Below are 19774 nucleotides of genomic sequence, written 5' to 3'. Positions count from 1 at the left end.
CAATTTATGTATGGTTAATTTTAGCTTCCAGCGTAGGTTTGTAAGGATAATACAACATTACAGGGAAAACCCAAAACCAAGCACTCATATATCTGTCAACTGAATAAATTTTATCTAGATTAAATGATAATCCAAGAATCTCAAATTGCTGTTCTGATACAACTGCTTTCCTTTCCAGAAGAAATACAGTCAGAAAGCCATGGCTGACATAATTGTCTTCAACTCAGGAGGAGCTCACAACCAACTTATTTCAAGATGAATCAATTTCCTACTAGGACAGATTCATCTTTCATGTGAAAAGTTGCCATCCAGAATTTTATGGTAGGCTCTAATGAGTTCAGATGACTCTCTAAGAGCATCTTGACAGAATGGACCTTCCTGCCACTAGATGCTTCATTTAGGAAGAAAATTAAAAAAAAAAAAAGAAATTAAAACCTAGTCTTCTGCCATATCTTCACTTTTCTTACTTTTTCCTCTAACTATAAAATTCAAAGTGTTTTCTTTGGACTGCATTTATCAGATCGAAATTACATTTTGCATGTGTATGTGGCACAATCAGTTATTCAGAGAGCTTCTGATAAGAAATCCATGTCACTGCTTCCTGCTCTGGTCACTCTCACTTGCCATCTCTTTGAAACAAGGATTAGGAGATTATTTATCCCCTAATTAAAAGCCAGAAACATATGCTTCTTGAAATAATTGTAGCTCTATCTTTTATCCATACAAATTGACATACCAAATATGACAATAATAATTTTAATGCTTTCATGTTAGTTTATATATTGTAAGTGCTTACTGAACATAGTCTCAAAGATCACAGTTCTATACATTATGATTTATTAATAATATAAAAATCTGTTAAAGTATTGGGTTTTTTACACTAAGATAAAATATATATTTAAAAGCACCATTTCGTCATTTTAAAGATTTCTTTCTGTACAAGATGCAGAAAAGTTGTCTATTCACACTGGTTTCAACTCAGTAACCACTTCAATTTTGATTGATGAGACCAAGGTAAACACATCTTTAGAGAAGCATTTAATTTTTTCTTTCGCCTCCTGAAAACAAGTGTATCTTTTATTATTTTCTTAGGTAAAGGGGGTACAACATTTCCTTCTTCACCAATAACAGCAGTAACAACAATGAGAAGCCTCATTTCTGGAGTACTTCTCAATACTTCTGTCATCTGCATGATACAACCTTTGCTGAGTCATATTCAGGATGTGGCCCTCATCTGAAAGCATCTTTGTAAAAGTGACATTTAGTTTCAGACTGTCAAAACAATTTTCATTATTTTAGTTTGCATTGAGAAGAGTGCCTCCAGTTATTAGCGTGCAAACTCTCCCAGCAATGTCAAAGTCTTTCTGTGTTCTTCGTGACTCATATGAACCATTAGTAATAAACAAACTTCTTGAAAAGTTTTCATTTGCTAGCAACCACATTATCCTCAAATTAAATTCTAAAGTGGAGGCTGCCCATACTCTATTAATGATGTAACCACTGTAGGCAGTGCAAAGCCTTCAGAGTGTGAAACTGCATATGTGTGTGGTCCAACTTTCATTGTGTAAGGGATGCTGACTGCAGAAGTTGTAACAGCATCCTGTACGTAGCACCCTTTTTTGGGATAAGCCCAACATAATTCTAGTACATTCTTGCTACCTTTTCTGAACGATAAAGACTGTGAATTTGGGAAAAGTGCAGATATGCAGAGCAAAAAGCTATCTTTTCTTTTGTAGTTATATTTTCACACTGAACAACACAACATATAGAAAAAAATTAATGGAACTTCCAGATCAGACAGCATCTGAGGCAGATGAGGGGAAAAAAGGGTAAGGGGAGACTCTAGTCTGGTAATTAGGCAGTATTTAAAGGATGGGTCATCTGTGTTCTGCTCCCTGCCTCAGTGAATGATTAAATAATTATACAAGTTGGAACGACACCAGAAGGAGAAATTAAGCACTCTGCATCTCTCTCCTCTTATTTGGTGGCAGCCAGGGAAATCTGTTGAGAGTGGGAAGCATGGGTAAAAATCCTCTCAAGCAAGGCAAGGGATTAAGTCTGGTAATCCAACACACTTGTGTAAATGCTTTACCCACAGGCTACTGGCTAAAAGAAAGATCACAACGTCACTTTGCTGACCAAGAATTTTATCACCCATCTGCAAAATTACTCAGCAAGTCTGTGTCTAGTTCACAAGTTGTTTTAAGACTATCAAAATCACACTTTCGGAAAATATAATACTCTCCCCTGCCTCTCTCTCCAGATTTCAGCAGACCCTATTCAACACCTGCCTGCACAGACTTCATGTTTGATGCTGGCTGTTTCATCTTATCTGTCTGATCCAATGTTCATTGCTTCTTAAATCTAAGTGAAAAGAAGCATTATTTCTATTCTATTTGTATAAACACCTGCAGATTCAAGACAGACTTACATAAGTAGTTCCAAAAACTGGAACTATCCATGTACTTAAAATTAGGCCCAGCACTCTCAAAAAGATAAGGAACAGCTTTGTTTGATGCTGTAAAATCCTTGGTTAGTTACTGACTGAATAAATTTTTTTTTTTGCTAACAAAAAAGAAAAGAAGTAAGAAATAGTAGCCGAGATAAAACTTTTGCCAACAAAATCTCAAGGCATACAACAGGACAACACCAGTGCAAGGACCCCAGCAATGTATTTTCTGAAAAGTAGGAATTGAACAACAGAAAAACAAACAGTGGAGATGTATACAGCGTGGCTCCTGGAGACCCGGCTGGAGATTACCTGCAGGAGTGCTCACAGAAGTGTGACTTGTCTTAGAATTCTGCTCAATCAATGCCTTGCTTCTGTTCTCTAAATAAGCATAATTTTAGTTTCAGGAAGATTTTTTGGTCACTATTGTCTCTAGAATGATGAAAAGCCACACAAAATAAAATAAATTTTTCTTCTACCTATGAGGTAAATATATGGAACCAAATGAGATGTGATATGCGGTACATATATCCTATAAACAGAGGTCAGTCTTCTGTGTAAACCAGATACCTGCACCCTGAGCAAATACAAGACCAAAGCCTGACACCTGTGGTAACATGAAGGAAACTGTGGAAGAAGAGAGAGTGATTTTCCTTCTGCTTTGTGAGAAAAGTCCAGACAAGTACTAACAACACAAAGATTACTGTATGATTTGCAAGTTTTATTTGACTTGGATCTTAAACTGGCCTTATCAAAGCAGGTGTAGACTCTTAATATAAGTACACCAAATGCTTGATACCCAGGATATGACAGCCTCTGTTAGTTTCAATAACATTATTGTAAATAGAATATAAGCATCTATATGAACTGCAGGTACAGCTATTTGCAGGAATGAGAGGCATCTACAAAATTTGAGAACAGGGCCAAATACAGAAATTAATCTAGGGGCTTCTGGAAATTAGATGTTGAATATTTATGTTATATATAAACAGTCTGATATTTACATATTAGATGAATATTTTAAAAAATAGAAGACAGTTTTTATACTAATAGATCTGTGTTTTGCCATTATTTTAATACTCTCTGTAAGTTATATTTCTCAAGTAGTTATGTGCCATAGTTTATATCCCAATGTTGAACAGTACATTGCAGTGCTTTTATCAGACAGTTTAGCTGCATCAAAGTAAGATATCTCATGCTTATAAAATATTTCTAAGATTTTAATGTATAAGGACATTTCTGCTAGTTAATTTTGTTGTGAATCTTGTGATTTTTATGAATTTTGGAAAATTAGTTATCTTTCTATTCACATTTAATCAGATAGGAAGGTTTAAAGCAATGTTCATTTTATAGAACAGAATGTTGGCTATTTTATCTTCCTGTGGTTTGTTTCCATGAAACTCAGTGAAGGAAAGTAATATTATTTTACAGTAATTTACAAGTCTCTTATTATTTAATTTATAAATAATTTCTTAATATTTAGTATTTTCAATAATTATAATTAGTTGGCAAGCTCAAGTCTTCATATGAGATAACTTATTAACGTTAACATATAGTTTATTTCCTCAGAAAGTCTTCTCAAAGTTTGTAGCAGTTTTCTCTTCTTTCATACTCTCAGTGGAGCTGAACCAAACGTGCTTTTTTGTTGACAGCTTCCTCTCTTGCTTAGCAGCACTATTGATGATTTCAACAGAGCTGCCAACACAGCCCTGGGAACAGCAGTTCTTGGTTAATTAGTGCAGTGGAGCACAAACATTTTTTCCATCACATGGTACATAAACCAGCACTGTGGAGGAGTAAAATGGTAGCTACAGAAGTAAAAAGTTCAGCACATTTCTTACCAGTTGGAAATAAGATGAGAGAGTCAGGTCTGCTCTTCTAAATAACATATAACTAGGAGTGTCCTATGCTATACAGGCATAATCATTTTTTCCACATATGTATCAAATTCTTCATGCTAAATAGCTGACAGAGCTCTATCTAAAGTTATAGAGGGAGTGGTGCTGGAGGTCCTGGCAGGAGATATACAAGTAAGAGCGACAGCAATGTCAGTGTATTCCTGGTAACAATTATTATATGATACTGCTAACAGTGACAATGCAATCAAGACAACAGTATTTATTTCAATATCACTGCTCTAGTCCTCTCCCTAACAGCTTAATACCACTTCTTAGTTTTCACAGCAATACCTCTCACCACGTCTACTCTAAGTGGCAATCCCATGCCAGAAATGCACTCTTCAGAAAAGCTGGAGCAGTACATCAATCCACCCAAGCTCTGAAATGAGTGCTTTACATTTTGACATCAGTGCTTTACATTCCACATATTCCTCCTTTCGTCAATTTTTGTCCTCCAACAAAGGACAAAAGTGTCTTACCAAACGAATCAAGGAATCTTGCCAATAAACTGACTTGCTACTCCTTCACTGTTGTAACTGTTTCCCCTTACTCTTGTATTTCCTTTCAGTTTTGATCATTTTCCTTGATACTAATCCTCTGAAAATGCTCACTGATTAGTGTCATGAGGCCTCTTTCGACAAGTAAGTCATCTTCAGAGATCCCTAAGTTTTTACTGGTGAAGTCTCTTTGAAGAATATAGACTTCTGTTCTGTGCATGGCCAGAACTGCCTCAGCTGTTGATTGTTTCACATTCAATTGCAATCCTCAAAGCTGAGCCTTTCTTCTTTTCATAAATCTCAGGGCCAGAGTCTAGCAGCATACACCTACAGGAAAAGGCTCCACAAAAACCTGTTAGAAAATACAGCTTTTGTTAAAACATGCAAGAGTTTTCTCTTATGGGTGTGTGGGTTCAGTTCTCTCTATGGCAAAAGATGACTCTCATCAGTATCTTCAGCCTTCCAGAAGAGACCTCTAGCCACCCAGGTGACAGATACTTGGAGCAGCAATGGCAGCATTGGCATCCCTTCTCATGCTCTTGGAAAAAAAAGAATTACAGACTGGGTGAGAGGCAACAGTGCAAAAGTTTATATATTAAAGAAACATTTGATAAAATAGAGGTCTCTTCAACTGAAAACCTAGTGCCTTACCCATGAGGATACTATGTCCTTTTTCTCCTAGCCTCTTTTAAAAACAAAGCAGCATGACTCATCCTCAGCTTGAGAAACTCACCATAGCTGCGAGCTCTCCTCTGTGAAACACAAGTAGCACTTCTATAGCTCAGCAGCACCTGGAAGTAGGACGAAGTTTAGAAATGCCTAGTTTCAATTCCTTAAAGCTTTCTTTGGACATCTCTCTACTCAGTGTCACAGAATGGCTGAGCTTAGAAGAGACTTCTGGAGGTTACTTGTTCCAACCTGCCTGCTCAAGCTGAGTCACCTCATGCTGGCTGCCCAGAACTGTGTCCATATGGCTTTGAATATCTCCAAGGATGGAGACTCCACAACCTGTGTTCCCTGATGTTCAGATGGCACCTGCAGAGAGGTGGATCACCAAACATGCCTAATGCTATGAATTTAATTCTGGAAGTGAGCATGCAAGAACTCACTGTGTGTGCTGTACACACCAGTGAAAGGCTACACATACCAATCATTGCAATCAAAGCAGCACAGCTGTTTTATGCATCTGCTCTCTCATCCTAACCAAACTCTTTCTGAAACTACTAATATATTAATTCTTCTACTCTCTGCCACAATCACTCTGAGTTTTTATTTTCTTTTTCCTGTTTCTCTCCATATTCTTTACAGGACTTTATGGAAAGGAAATGTGTATCAATGCCTAGCAGAAAGGAAGTAGCTGGAACTGAGTACAGTATATCAGAAACAATACACCTATATTAAATAAAGATTGCGATTTCCCTTTCCTAAGATACTTTTGTGAATGGAAGTCAAACAGGCATTGACCTTTTTTGCTATTACATCACTCAGAAAACACATCTGCTGGGCTGTCTGCAATCATCACAAAGGGGTTTTGTTTGTTTTTTTTTTAACAAAGACAATACAATGTACTTTTCCCTTAACCTCCTCTAGAAGTGCTTTGTCGGGAAATATTCCTAATAATTCAACCTGAGGTAAACACTAAATGCAGAATTTTTCAGACTGATAACTACGCAAAAGTTAATTGCCCTGTAAAACAATTCCCGACAGACGAGGTGTCAGAAATTTTGCAATCTGCATCACTCCCATTCCTATATACAACAGCATTTAATGCATTAGCTATTTTACAGTTCCCCAAAGTAGTCTTCTCACCCACATGAAATTAAGGATTATTGATAATAATTAATGATTATTTTTTAGAATTAACATATTAGCTGACCTATATCCTACTTTTCTGTGACATTTTCACAGATCACTATATTAGTTCATATTTAAGAGCTGAGTAGATTTTATGATACCAGCGCCTCATTGACTCTGCTTTTAGTTTATGTTCAAATACGGTGAGGCTTAAGTACTTTTTACCTCATATGTGAAAATACATGGATACAGAGATGTCTCAGAAAAACATGACTACCCTCTAGAAAGGAAGAAATCTAACTGCACACCTCCAACCTCTCACTAATGGCACTTGTTCCTCAGTTTACTGTACATACTTCTCAGTTTCCCTTTTATATTACTTCAAGGCAATATTTTCTGCAGCCAGAGAGCGTTCTGGATTTTGTTGATCTGACAAAGCTCTCTAGTGAAGAAAGCCAGAAGAGAGCACTTGCTGTTTGTAAACAAGCTGGATATTTACATGCATTGAGCCACCTGAAAACAACAGGAGAAATTAGAGCTGTTTGGGTACTGAAAACCAAATTACACAAGTCATGGGTCTTTGACTACCTACAGTAAGGCATCAGGTTTCAGTGACTGAACCGATCCGCCACACTTTCTGCCCAGGGAGGAAAAGAAAAGGATCACAACTCTATCAGAAATTGTGAGGTAGATTTTTATCCTAGAAGAAAGATTATCCTTTTTCATTCATGGAGTTGCACAACAGGCTGCACAACCACTTTATCTGTGCATCTCATAGCATTTGTCCTCAGGCTTCAAATTAAGATGTATTGTAATGCACTGACATATTTCACATTTGCTTTAAATCTTTTCTTAATCTCCTTAATGATGACAAACCAAAACCCAAGGTGAAGTGCATGGCTGGAAAGTAACCCCCTCTGCAGAACAGAAGGCGACCCTAATGAATTGCACAAAGCTCCTCAGAGGCTGCATTCCCCCTCCCTCCCATTCCACTGCTTGGATTCCTTTGTTTGGTAAAATAGGTCAGCGCTCATAAAAACACCCCTCCAGGGCTGACTGTCTCACATAACCACAGCAGTCAACTATAAGGAAGATGGGAGCAGTTGAATCTCACAAGTTCCATGGGGTATGGAGAACTGAAACAACACACACTGACCAAGATGTAAGAAAAGGGACCACAAGATGAGTCAGAAAAATATGATTATTTCCCATCCCAAAGCTTCAGCGATCCTGACTTAGACTCTGACAGGTTCTGTTAGTATTGAGCTGCACAAAACCTGTCTTCAAAAGACATAAAATAAAAAGGGAATGCTGTGATCCTAGTCGATACAAGAACCTCCAGCTCGTAATGTAATTCAGTCTGGTTAACAGCTCTGCCCCATCCTTAACATTTTCTGTAGTAGATGTGCAACTCATGTATCTTTCCTTAGCTACACTGACAAAGATGTCAATTTTCTTTTCTGGAAGAAGTTGAATGACAGCAATTGCAGTCTTAAAACAGCTTAAACTCATGAATCCCTTTCAGAGAAGACGACAGATTAACTTTAAGACCCCTCCCAGGTATATACAGAAACACCAAAAATGTTATGAGACTAGGATCAAGACCTCACTCCTGTGCCACCAAAAAAAAAATTGCTACTCAGTGGTAAAAAAAAACTTTTTTAAAGGGAACTGAAATCTAATGTCTGGCTTCTGATCAGAGACAAAAGCACAACAGGAAAACTACTGGCTTGAAGATGACAACTGGACAAAGGAAGTCTCTTTCCCAACACTTTTTTCCTGATTCTTTGTTGCTTGGGGGAAAAAAAAGCATCTTGTACCTTTCCCAAGCAAAGTCTTTATATGATCTAACAGTGGACATGTAATTTGTTCCCAGATTCCAGATACTGAGCTTGGTTCCTCAGTTAGAGACTGGTAGGATTTCGTAGCCAAGGTACAGTGCCACACAAACACAGCTGAACTGTTTACAGGGCCCACCTCATTAGAGAAGCATGACAACCACTGTTATGCAGCTCACACAAATAAGGCAGACCAGATCTCTGCTGGCTCTGCGCTTTGCAAGGTTAGGAGTCTCTGCTAACATCTCAATTAAAATTTCAGGTTTCAAACCTTGAGTCTTGCTGTCTTTGAACTGAATTAACTAGATATATATGCAGTACTGCAGGAGAGTTAGTGAGATATACTGGAGTATACAGACAAGCACCTGAACTGCTTCTGGAGAAGACTGTTCTGGTTTAGAAGAATTACCTGGGATTCTCCTTTATTCAAATTATTTTAGCCAATTATTCAGCTAAATACAAAACAACCAACTGTGATGCCAATAGAAAAAGGAGTCCTACCGTGAAATACATGAACTGCACACATAGGAAAGACTTATCCTATCTGTACAGAAAGATTGCGGTTGTCCTTTTAAATGAGATATACAGAAATCTCTATCAATAGGGAATTTTTGTCTTTCATAAACACCAATACTGGGTAATTGAGTGGAATTAGCATTGTGCTGTGTACAGTATACTGCTTGCTAGTGCATAAACTTCTGGACTGTTGCAACACTGAAGACCTCAGGGTTTAAGCTAAGGGAAAAAAATTAGTTTTCACATGCACATATGGTGAAAGTGGGAACAGTATCAAAATCTGTACCATCCTTCAAAAGAGAAAACAAGTCTCTTCAGATGTACCGGAAAGTCCAGTAACCTCAGTTCCACAGTTTTACAAAGAATTTTCGGAAAATATAGCAGTGGAAAACTACTTCTGCCAAAATACACTGACATGTGAGTTCCTCAGGATGCCATTAAATCATATCACTACATTACCTTCTGCTTTTGTGTAGATTGAGATGTTTCCATTTACTAAGCCAGCAAACAAGTATTGAGACCTATATGTTAAGCTCATAACAGTTGATTTTTCAGGAGTGAAGAAGTGCTGAAGTCGAATTTTCTTTGAGCCTTGGCAACTTTTGTAAATAGAAATGCTATAAAAAGAAGCAAGAAAAAACAGACCTGTGATATTATGCTTTATGTAGTTCTTATTAGAATATGCAAATGAGAGGTTAGAATAAAATAATGGGGGGGGAAGATTTTCTCCTTTATTCTTGACACTCCAGAATGTCTACGTAGACAATTTGCAATTACTTAACATTGACACATGACAACACTTTCATATTATCTTGTCTGAAGAAACATTTATTCAACGAAGAGGCATAATAGAAATTCTGCTCAAAGTCCTCATTATGAGTCTATCCAAAACTTTTATTAATTAAAAAAAAAAAGGTATTACCTGAAGAACTAGGGACAAGAAAAACTCGCTACCAGATGTCAATTACACTTAAAATTTACACCATTCCTACTGATTATTACCATGGGTATGTTAGGAATATTGTTAAATCTGGAATTAATTGCACTACTTTTTGGAAACATGGCATTTTCCTTGGAGAATTTTGTTCTTCTCTTAGACTGGTTAGAAATATCTTCCAAAATAACATGTAGTTATGCACTTATGCCCTCACCAGCTATAACCAGATCTCTTTGGTTACAGACCTAAAAGTTTAGAAAATGTAGCCTTGTTCTTCGGCATAAATCAAGTGATGAGTCAGTAGGCCATCAGTTCAAATAGAGTAAAATAATTCATGTCAATACTAAACAGTAATATTATCCATTCACATGGCAAATCCTGCATAATATCACAGCGTAGAAGGTTAATGGATTCCTCTTTGCCATTCTGAAAGTTTTCCAATACCTGAAGATTATGTTGTAACATTACAAAAGTAATATTTATATTTTTCAGATATGATGCACAATTAATTAATCCTCTTTCATCAGAGAGATGCATTGTTTTAATTTTAAATACTACACAGTATATTTTAAAATAATGCAGAGTGTATTTTTTCCTTGATTTAAATGGAAAGGTTACGTTGAGGTCACTGGAATAACACAAGGATACTTCTTAAAAAAGTAAATATTTTCTTGGAATTGACCCTGAGATTAGCTCAGTTGGTTAGAGCATGGTGTTGATAACACCAAGGTTGCAGGTTCAATCCCCACACTAGCCATTCACATAAGAGTTGCACTCGATGATCCTCGTGGGTCCCTTCCAACTCAGAATGTTCACTGTCTGTGAAATGTATCACACACTTTTGCTATAGAATAGTAAACCTAATGAATAAACCATACGCATTACACCAAAAACAAGAATCACCTTCCTTCTTCCATGCCAAGGCAAATAGTAGGCACATTAGAAGCTTTTGCAAGAACATTTTCAGAGTCTAAAGCTTTGTTTTGCTCTTTCAGCTTCTCCTCCTCTGGTATGTAGACCATGCAGAGAATCCGTGATTCCACATTGAAGCACTCAATAACCTTGGGGCTGGAGCTTTGAAATGAGACTATTGCAATCTGGCCCATCTGATTAGTACAACTGCCAATCTGAATTGGAAAAAGGAAAATAAAAAGAAATATACCAAGACTGATAGCTGTCTCCGGGAAGATCAGCATTTACAAGCAGAAATGAATGGAATGTTAACTGAAGAGTGTATCTCAAGTTATATGTGTGAATATGAATTTTCATGCATTAAGACGTAAGAAAATAATTCAGCACAAATACAAGAGAGGTCAAAACATTACATAAGCAAAATTGCCTTATACACTCACAAAACCAGTTTTTTATTTTTTGAAAGTAGAAATAATATTATGGCCTATTCTGATGTCTGACTCAAAAGTACATACTTTATGTAATGCAATTACAATAAGTATCTGTGTAATATATTATTTTAATAACAGATGTTCTAAGTTATTTCAGGTTCTCTTAAATGCATTACCTCAGGTAATGCACCTGAGGCTTGTCCTTTGCACCATAACAGATCTACAAAGAAATGCTCTGTGCCAACAGAAAGAGGGATTATATAATATAATCCCTTTTGCAAACTTGCTGATACAGGATCCTAAATTTCAATCTGATCCAGAAATAATATCATTAATATGCACACAAATTTGTATATTTTAGAGATCAGAGAGAAGTAAAAAACCAAAACAAAACAAAGAAACCCTACCCAAACAGAAGTAAATGTTTCTATGTAGTAACACTTTATGTTTGTATAAAATGAAAAAAACACAGGAAACAGAAAGGAAGGATATTTTGTGGCAGTAGAAAGTTTTAATTGGCATATATTTACAAATAGCAAAGACAAAGAAATTATATGGGTCACTTGAAAAAGATCACTGACAAAAGCTATTTCTAACTTTTAATTCACAAGACTACCCTAAAATTTCAGTACTATAGTAATAAGAAAAGTTCCTGAAATCATGAGCCCGCTTTTTAAAAAAAAAACCCAAAACCATATTGACTACCTCACTTTGTCTGCTGGAATATCTGTATATTTGGGGTCATAACAATCTGCTAGAGTAATTTTTTTCCTATGTACAGATTTAAACAGATTATCAATGGCTAAAACATTCTTAAAATATGAAAACAGACAGTAGGACAGCGTGAGCTCATATGGGTTTTAGCAGCCCTCATTATAAATTAGCACATAACTCCCTCCTGAATGTGCTCAGCTGTCTGGAATTTGTTCTGTGCTGCACTAACAAATCACACACACGTAACTGACTGCCTACAGAGAACAGCAAGATCACATGGACAAATTACTAGCTATCCTTTATAGAAAACAAAGAAAAAAAAACCTAGTTTTTTTCAGATCTCTATGTTGCCAAGAGTCACAAAAAGCAATAGAGAAAAACAGGACACAACCTTTCAGCTTTTAAAGATTATGCTTACCCAAAGAAAACCATGTTCCATGGTACAGGAATCTGACTCTGTTTCTCCAGAGAGGTATGGCTCCGGATTATAAGCTGCACATTCAACCTTCAAAGAGAGGAAAAGAGAGCTGTTACCACATTAGAAAGATATGCCTGTTTCTGTCTATTTTAGGTTACAATTAACTAAAATGTTTAAAGATATCAAAAAATCCCAAAAGGCGTCACTTTAGTCCATCCAGCTTCCCATGGGCAGGGTCAGCTGCATCACTATTGTTCCCAACATATTCCTTATCTACTCTTAAAAACATTCAAAGCCAAAGACTACAAACTCTACAGCTGATCTGCTCAAATGCTTCATGATTTTTATTAAGTTCTTCTAAATACCCGACTCAACGCCATTCTTGTTATAATCATTAGCCTGTTACCTCTCATCTCAGCCACCAGGTACTTATTTTTCTGCAGTGTCCTTTTACACATAAGGCTTTTATATGTCATGATTTTGTCTGAGATTCTTCTTCATTAGGATAAATTGACATTAATCAATTAATTATTTTTTTACAAATAATTGATTTTTTATATTCTTGTTTTTAATATTATTATCATCACTTCTTGACCTGGCATCTCTCCAGTAGATGTATCAGCCTCGTATATCTGAGAGCACAAAACTTTCTCATCTGAACATGCCATTCTAGCAGAGCTGTGAGCAGCACTACACCATGGCTACCTCTTCTGAAGCCTGTTTCTACACATCTCATTGATTGATTGTGCTTTGTAATAGTATTACATTCCTAACCAATCCTTAGCTTGCTGGTCTATTAAAATGACTTTAACAGACCCTTCCACTCAACCACCTCTTCAACCTGTACTTGTGAAGCTCTTAATTTCTCCCTGAGTATTCCATGTGTCTGTCCTGCTGACTGTCAGCCCTTTTACCTTTTTTTTCTCTCAAATTATTTCTCCAGGTGCTTTACTCATTTTGAATGCTAATACTATCTTCCATAATACCCTTATTCCATCCCAACCTCAAGTCATCATATTACTGTCAGTAAATTAATAACCATACTCATGATTTTATCATGCAGACCATTTAAGAAAAACCTGAAAGCTACACCAGACTCAAGATCTATATTTAGTCCATCCCAACTCTGCAGATTATTCAAGCATCAAGGATCTGAAGAAGACATTTTTATGACCAGTTATGAATTTCTAATTTCCCTAATATCCATGGCAGAATTCCCTAACGCTTAGTGAAACAATTCAAAATATATAAATTTGTAATTATTTATGTAATCAAAAGGTTTCTAATGAGGTGGGATACAACATTTTTACACAAGGTTCTCTTTAATTCCCACTAATGTTCTCACCTCGGACATCATTGTGATTATATTGCAGTACTAGAAACAACTTGGTTAGTATGAACTTAAGACAACTTCACCATAACCTGCAACATCACCGCTCAACAGTGAATAATTAAAAAAAAAAAAAAGATAGCTGAAGCTATCTACTCATAGTGGTGACTTACAGTAGCTGTGACAATTAAATACATCCTTAGTGAAAAACAAGACAGCCTGCATGCTGTGTATTTCCAGGCTGCGTGTTACATCTCTCTGTCTCTTTGCATCTTAGGCAAAACTGATGATATTTTTTCATAGTTAAACCCTGCTAGTTTAGCTCTCGATCTTAACAGAAGCCTGGGGTGTAAACATGCTCTGATGGGAGAAGTTCTTACAAGCTCCTTACACCACAGGGCAGCCTGAGCAGCATAGAGAAAGCTATCAAGGAGGATTAGCCAAGCAAAGGGTCTCTTCCAAGTCCAAGACCTGGCCTGACACCCTAACAAACCACCAGTAATACTTAAATCATATTTTCTAGTAATATCAAGGACTTGGAAGAACCAGACATGACCAGCTGGGCTCACACCCACATTATCTTTAGGAGCTGCAAAACTGGCAAAGTTGACCCAGAGCTTGGGCAAATGCTGTCACACTCTCCTGAGGTACCAAGGCAAAGACCATCACCCAACTGTACAGGCAACAGACATCTCCTTCCTTTCAAAACAAAGATCCTGTTCTAACTTGATTACAGAAGTTGAGCATGGGCCTTCATGGTTTCTGGCATGGATCTTCAGGACTTACAAATGCTTAAGCTCTAAGGAAACACATGCATTTTAGGTTTCTGCAAAAAAATTAGCTGACTGTTTCACCAATGATGACTTTATAAAGTATTCAATACAGAAAAAGCTAACTGTTTAATAAGACAAGAATGACTATGGTTGTGTGGGAAATTAGAGAGTTTCAGTAGTCTAAACCACAGCTCTGCTCTGAAAACCAGTATCATAGGAATGGCTTAACACTATTACACATTTCAGCTGCATTTCTAACTAGGAATTAATCTCCCCCGACATCCAGGCCTGTATACTCACAGTTGGAGTGAAGCTGCCAGCTGCACTTCCCTCTTGTGTAGGCTGTCCTACAGGGAGGGCATGCAGACTTACCTCTTTAAGCAGTGTCCATGCAATGACGTTAATTTAATATTGGGATTCTGGCCATACATACCCAATTTTATTTCCATTAGTGTCTTTGCACAAGCCTAACTGACTGATGGTCAACAAGAAATCCTGTTGATACACAGGAAAAAAACCAGTATCTAGCACCCTTCCCTTCCATCTATTGGTCTGGACATGCTGTACTTATTTTCTCATTAAAGCCAGCGGTCAGTATGATTGCAAACTGACGTGTTACTTTAGGAAGTCAACTATTAAGACAATTTCTGTATCATTGTTCAGAACAGAACTACATTTTTTATATGATCCCATAAAAAATAATTTTTAAAATTATTTTTAAACTATTGTTCTCTGTGCACTAATGAAAATCAGAAATTTGAGGAGGATTCAACACAGTTATACCAGTAAAGGACAGCTATCATGGAGATCAGATTCCCGCACTTTATAAACTTTAGGTTACTTCCAAGCCCCCAACACACACTTGGAAAACTCAAGACGAATTAAAAATTCCCAGCAGTTTTGTTTACACTGAGTGATGAGCTTACATCTGAAAGTCAATGTCACACTATATAAAAGTAAACACAATGTTCCTCAGTGCCTCAAAGATTGCAGTATTCCTCTGACCCTCTTGGACCTTTCACTGCTACTGGTCTTACACCAAGGTAGTAACTCAAGAGAACTAGTAGCTGTATTTACAATATGGTATTCTTTAGCAGTTATATCACACAAAAAAGCATTTGTAATCTCATATAAAGTACTGTTCACCTTAAACTCCTGTTGCTTGGCCATCATCACTGGCATATGTCTAACAAGGAGAGGATGTTTCTCTTTTTTAATTTGATTCCCATCATCTTCTACGCAGAACCAACCTAATAGGTTATCTTCCACTGCAATGGGAAGAACAAACATCCTGCAATATTTTCACTGAATAATCATTTACAACTTTCCACAGGAATGGAAAAGAACTCTCTTAGGACTCGTCAATACTGATCAGACTGTTTTTATGCTATATATGCTTAAATGACAACATAAAACTGTGACCAAAAATTCCATTGAGTAGATTACATACATACTGATTATGCAAAAAAAAAAAAAAAAGAACAACTTACATTAGCAAAATGGTAGTTTCTTAATGATCTTGTCAATTGGTTATTGAAAGAGGAAAACACACATCAAACTTCTTCTTAGACTGTAGAAAATTTGTTTGGTAAACAGCATTTCTCTGCCTGTGTAAGTAACACTACCAACCAGCATGGTGCTAAGAACACCAAGGTTGTGGGTTTGATCTCTGTATGAGCCATTCACTTAAAAGTTGGACTTGATGATCCCTGTGGCTCCCTTCCAACTCAGAGTATTCTGTAACTCCTCTCTACTATTTATCATAATTGTAAGGATCCTCCTCCTGGAATGATGGAGACATCCATTCTCTCTTCTTTTTTGTTATTTTACCTGCCTTCAGCGAGACACCATAAAAGCACTCTATTTTAGTAATACGCTGGTGAAACTTGCTTTGTAGCAAGTTAATGTTTCTGAACTTCGACATTCAAAATGCCAGGTATCTTTGAAAACCTACAGCCCTGTGCAAACAGAGGAGATAAATAACATCACAGGACAGCACATTTTTTACTGCTCCCACTAAGATCAGGTCTGTTGGTGTGAAAACTACAGTGTTATGTTAAAAAAAAAAAAAAAGAAAAAACTGAACAAAAAAACAATTCCCTCACAAAAAGTTGAGCTTTACATATCCAGCTATAGAAATTTTGCATTAATAAAACTACACCCATAAGTTTATAACGCACTTAAAAAGCTAAACAAATGAACCCAACAGCCTTAACTGACAATTCCTAGCTAGAATAATTCTGAGCTAAAACTGAGAAATTTGAACCTGAAGTTCAAAGTATAAAAAGTTCATAAGATCCTAAGAAATATGTTTATAATAAAAAACCTTCCTCACCTGTCTGTCCTGTAGTATATCTCTTTCTTTTTGACTTAAATGTAACAATTAGTAATGATCACCAGACCTGACTGAAATACATTGCTTCATAATGAAGGCCCCATCTTATCTATAATGTTATTATTTTATAGTGATACACAATCACTACTGTTTACTGTACTGCATTTTAAAATATCTGCAGACAAATTTTCACCAAAAATAAATAATCTTTTAAAAATAAAAAAAATTAGACTGTACATTTAGAGCTATTTTAACTTGATAGGAAATATGAGTAACTAAGAATTACCAAGGGCCAGTTTAGCCATTTGTAAATTGTTGATCCAAGACTGTTTGATGGCAGGTGTAAATGTATTGAACACAGCTGTAAAGAAAGTTGGCCTCCCAGACCTGCAATTAAAAAAAAACAAACCACCAAATGCATTTATCGTGAGATACAGCCAAGTCTAGAAATGTTGAGCATGATGAAATTTCACTATTTTCTAATACTTAGACAAAGACATGGTTCTGATATAAGCATATAGGCTTTGATACACTATATATCCATTTTCCTACTCTTTACATGAAACAGTATGAGAGGAACATCCTCTCTGGCAAAGGAAGAGAGGCAGCTGCCACTGCCACGGTTCCTCTTTTGCTTCTTGCATCTGGAATGCTGGGTTGAGGAACAGGAGAAAAACTGCTCTGGAACGTTCAAGCTCCCAATATCATGGCATAAGAGCAAAAGTCAGGGGCTAACTACAGAGACAAAAGAGAGGGAAGAGCTAGTACATCTATGCCTAATACATAAGCCCATTTAGAAAATTGCATAATCATGATTTCTACTGACTTGTCCTGTTTTCCTGGGAGTTGCAGCTGAATTCTACAGCGATCTGCTGCTCTGATTTCATCTTCTTTTTTCAAAATCAGTTTTTGTAAACCTGAGGTCCAGTCATGGGCTACAGATTGGTTTAAGTTCTGCAAAATTAAAAAAGTTAAGATTCAACACCAGCCTACTAGTCTATTTCCAACAGGCTAGTTAAGGTGATCTCTGCATATAACAAAATTCCTGGCACCTGGGCTTCAATGAGTCCACATTCTAATCAAGGATAATTTAGCCATATTTGTAAACACATTTCAAAAATATCCGTAAATCTTTCGCTAACATATTTTATCTGATGACTTAATCTCACAATGCTCAGAGTCTGATGATACACAAATGACATTCCCAAGCATTCACCAGATTAAAAAATGTAAATTTGCATCAGGTGTACCCACAAGCCTTTTACTTATTCCAGAATCCCATAATTCTGCTTCTAAAGAAAATCTCATGAAAACATGACAAATCATACTGACAATATGTTTTTGTTCATATCTTTGAGCCAAAATGCTTACAGAGCCATCATGAAAGCTGTCTGTGTGGTCTAAATATCTGTTTAAGCTGCTTAAACAATGCCCTACTGCAAGCTGAGTGTTCTGTCACAGAGGGTAAAAGCACACCTGAGTGACACTTTAAGCATCAAGACTAACAAGTACACAAAAGTACACATATGTTCCAAAGGCAGAATTATATGAAAATGTAAATGCTTTTCAAAAATAGAGAAGCTGACCTCATTCCTCAACTTGTCCTCGTAATTATCTTACACACCTCTACCTGAAAACACTGACTTAATTTTAAGTTTTCAAAATGTAGTTGGCTCTGACTGGCAGTACAGGCAGAAAGGTTTTGTATATCTTAATAGGTGAATGTCTTATGGTACCTGTGCTATACATATTCCCAATTATGGAGATAAAATTCACCTTCAAATACTTCTGAAGCTTTGTCCAAAAACAGTGTCTCCATAAACTTCCTTCAGACTACATATTTTCACAAAATGCTATGTTTTATTTAATGCCTTGACTCTGAAGCCAAGATATTCCAAGAGAAACTCAGCTTTCGCATATTCATACACACATATACATATTTACAACCTGTAGTAGCAGGTAGGAGTTAAAAATTGTGTGTAAGCATACATAAAATATCCAAAACAGACAAAAAAGCAATTTTTGTAAGTCTCAAGACTGTGGACAACTCATTATGAAATTTGGTGTTAAGTACTATATTTGTTTGCCAGAATACAAGCTAAATCAAAGGGTTGTGAACAAAGCCAAAGTAAAACACTTTCAAAATTCCCCTAAAAATCCTTTTTGTGATTTACACTCAGTTTTAAGCAATTTCCCCCGAAAGCCAGGATTACGAGCTTGGATGGGCATCAAGAGCTTCCTCTAAACAACCATCATCCTACTGCCTTGTCTAACAGCAAGAATACAATTTCTTAACATAAAAATGGAATTTTGTTTCCATATAAGCTTATCAGCTACTGAACAAATGCAAACACTTGTATTATCCACCTACACTTAAAGACAATAAAGAAAAACAAGATTAGAAGGACAGCTGTAATCTATTTATAATACTAAACTGTTAACAGTAAATGCATTACTGGAGGTAAAAATTATTCCACTCTTTGCAGAGAGAACTAAAGAATGTCTCGCACAGACCCTGGAGAGAGACAATTACGCTACTTTACAACAGGAACAGACTTGAAAAATAAATCCAGCTTTGTTTATTACCTGATAGTTTCCTTTAAGGCTGCTTATTAACTGACTAATTTGACCAAGTACATTCAAGTCATGTAAAAGGTTCTGCAGATCATGGTACAGTTGCCCTGGTCCCATATAGAGCTTGTCTAAAATGAATAAAAACATAAGGTTATACATAATAAAAAGATGCAATTTTCAGTTGAAGGAGGAAGGCATGACAAAGATAATAGTGACATATATTATGTCTGAAAATCAGTGGCTTATTTGTACATATATCATCGTTATTACACTTTGCTGCTCCAGCTACTTCTAATATTCCTGCAGACAGATAATTGTGAAATGCATCCCAGGAAATTATAGGCAGTAGTTAGCATCA

At 36.4% G+C, this 19774-nt stretch overlaps 1 protein-coding gene across 4 annotated transcripts in view; it reads right to left on the bottom strand.

Moving 5' to 3' along the window:
* The window catches only part of ARHGEF10 (Rho guanine nucleotide exchange factor 10), a 113055-nt gene that overhangs the window by 19090 nt on the left and 74191 nt on the right, over window positions 1-19774 (bottom strand). For all 4 annotated transcript variants that reach the window (XM_027690275.1, XM_027690277.1, XM_027690278.1 and 1 more), the window contains 7 exons: window positions 19429-19544; window positions 17669-17796; window positions 17129-17229; window positions 15654-15775; window positions 12405-12491; window positions 10833-11056; window positions 9452-9609 (listed from right to left, as the gene is read on the bottom strand). In XM_027690275.1, coding sequence (XP_027546076.1) covers window positions 9452-9609; window positions 10833-11056; window positions 12405-12491; window positions 15654-15775; window positions 17129-17229; window positions 17669-17796; window positions 19429-19544 — 936 coding nt within the window. The remainder of the gene's footprint in view (window positions 1-9451; window positions 9610-10832; window positions 11057-12404; window positions 12492-15653; window positions 15776-17128; window positions 17230-17668; window positions 17797-19428; window positions 19545-19774) is intronic.

This window comes from Neopelma chrysocephalum, unplaced genomic scaffold (genome assembly GCF_003984885.1).
Source record: "Neopelma chrysocephalum unplaced genomic scaffold, ASM398488v2 Primary Assembly neopelma1_80b, whole genome shotgun sequence".
Classification (NCBI taxonomy): Eukaryota; Metazoa; Chordata; class Aves; order Passeriformes; family Pipridae; genus Neopelma; species Neopelma chrysocephalum.
Note: the sequence above shows the minus strand (reverse complement) of the source record. Positions and strands in the feature narration are given on the sequence as shown.